The 294-nt window shown below is 51.4% G+C and overlaps 1 protein-coding gene across 1 annotated transcript in view; it reads left to right on the top strand.

Annotated features, from left to right (window-relative positions):
* The window catches only part of ALYREF (Aly/REF export factor), a 9,938-nt gene extending 9,669 nt beyond the window's left edge, over positions 1 to 269 (top strand). Inside the window, exon 6 of the mRNA XM_035900058.1 lies at positions 2 to 269. Within this exon, the coding sequence (XP_035755951.1) occupies positions 2 to 16 (15 nt within the window). The 3' untranslated portion in view covers positions 17 to 269. The remainder of the gene's footprint in view (position 1) is intronic.
* Positions 270 to 294: the final 25 nt, after the last annotated feature.

Genomic DNA, 294 nt, shown 5'->3' with positions numbered 1-294 from the left:
GATGGACACCAGCTAAAGCAGCGGGCGGCGGGCGCAGGGAAGGACTCCGCTCTGGCTCCACGCTCCCCGGCGGCGCTGCGGCTGCGGCTACTAATACCGAGGCTGGGATTTGTTTTACTTTTGCGTTCTGGGATAGGTTTTAAACTCCTGTAAAGGTTTTTTTTAATTCCGAAGCAGACCTGTTTTGTACCGAGTTATTTTTGGGATAAATTTTACTGGTTGCCTGTTGGGCCGAGGTGGCTTTTTCACCTTTGCCGTAATAAAATAGAACCGTGTCTAGAGCTGTGGACGCCT

This window comes from Egretta garzetta, unplaced genomic scaffold (assembly GCF_000687185.1).
Source record: "Egretta garzetta isolate BGI_Z169 unplaced genomic scaffold, ASM68718v1 scaffold381, whole genome shotgun sequence".
Classification (NCBI taxonomy): domain Eukaryota; kingdom Metazoa; phylum Chordata; class Aves; order Pelecaniformes; family Ardeidae; genus Egretta; species Egretta garzetta.
Note: the sequence above shows the minus strand (reverse complement) of the source record. Positions and strands in the feature narration are given on the sequence as shown.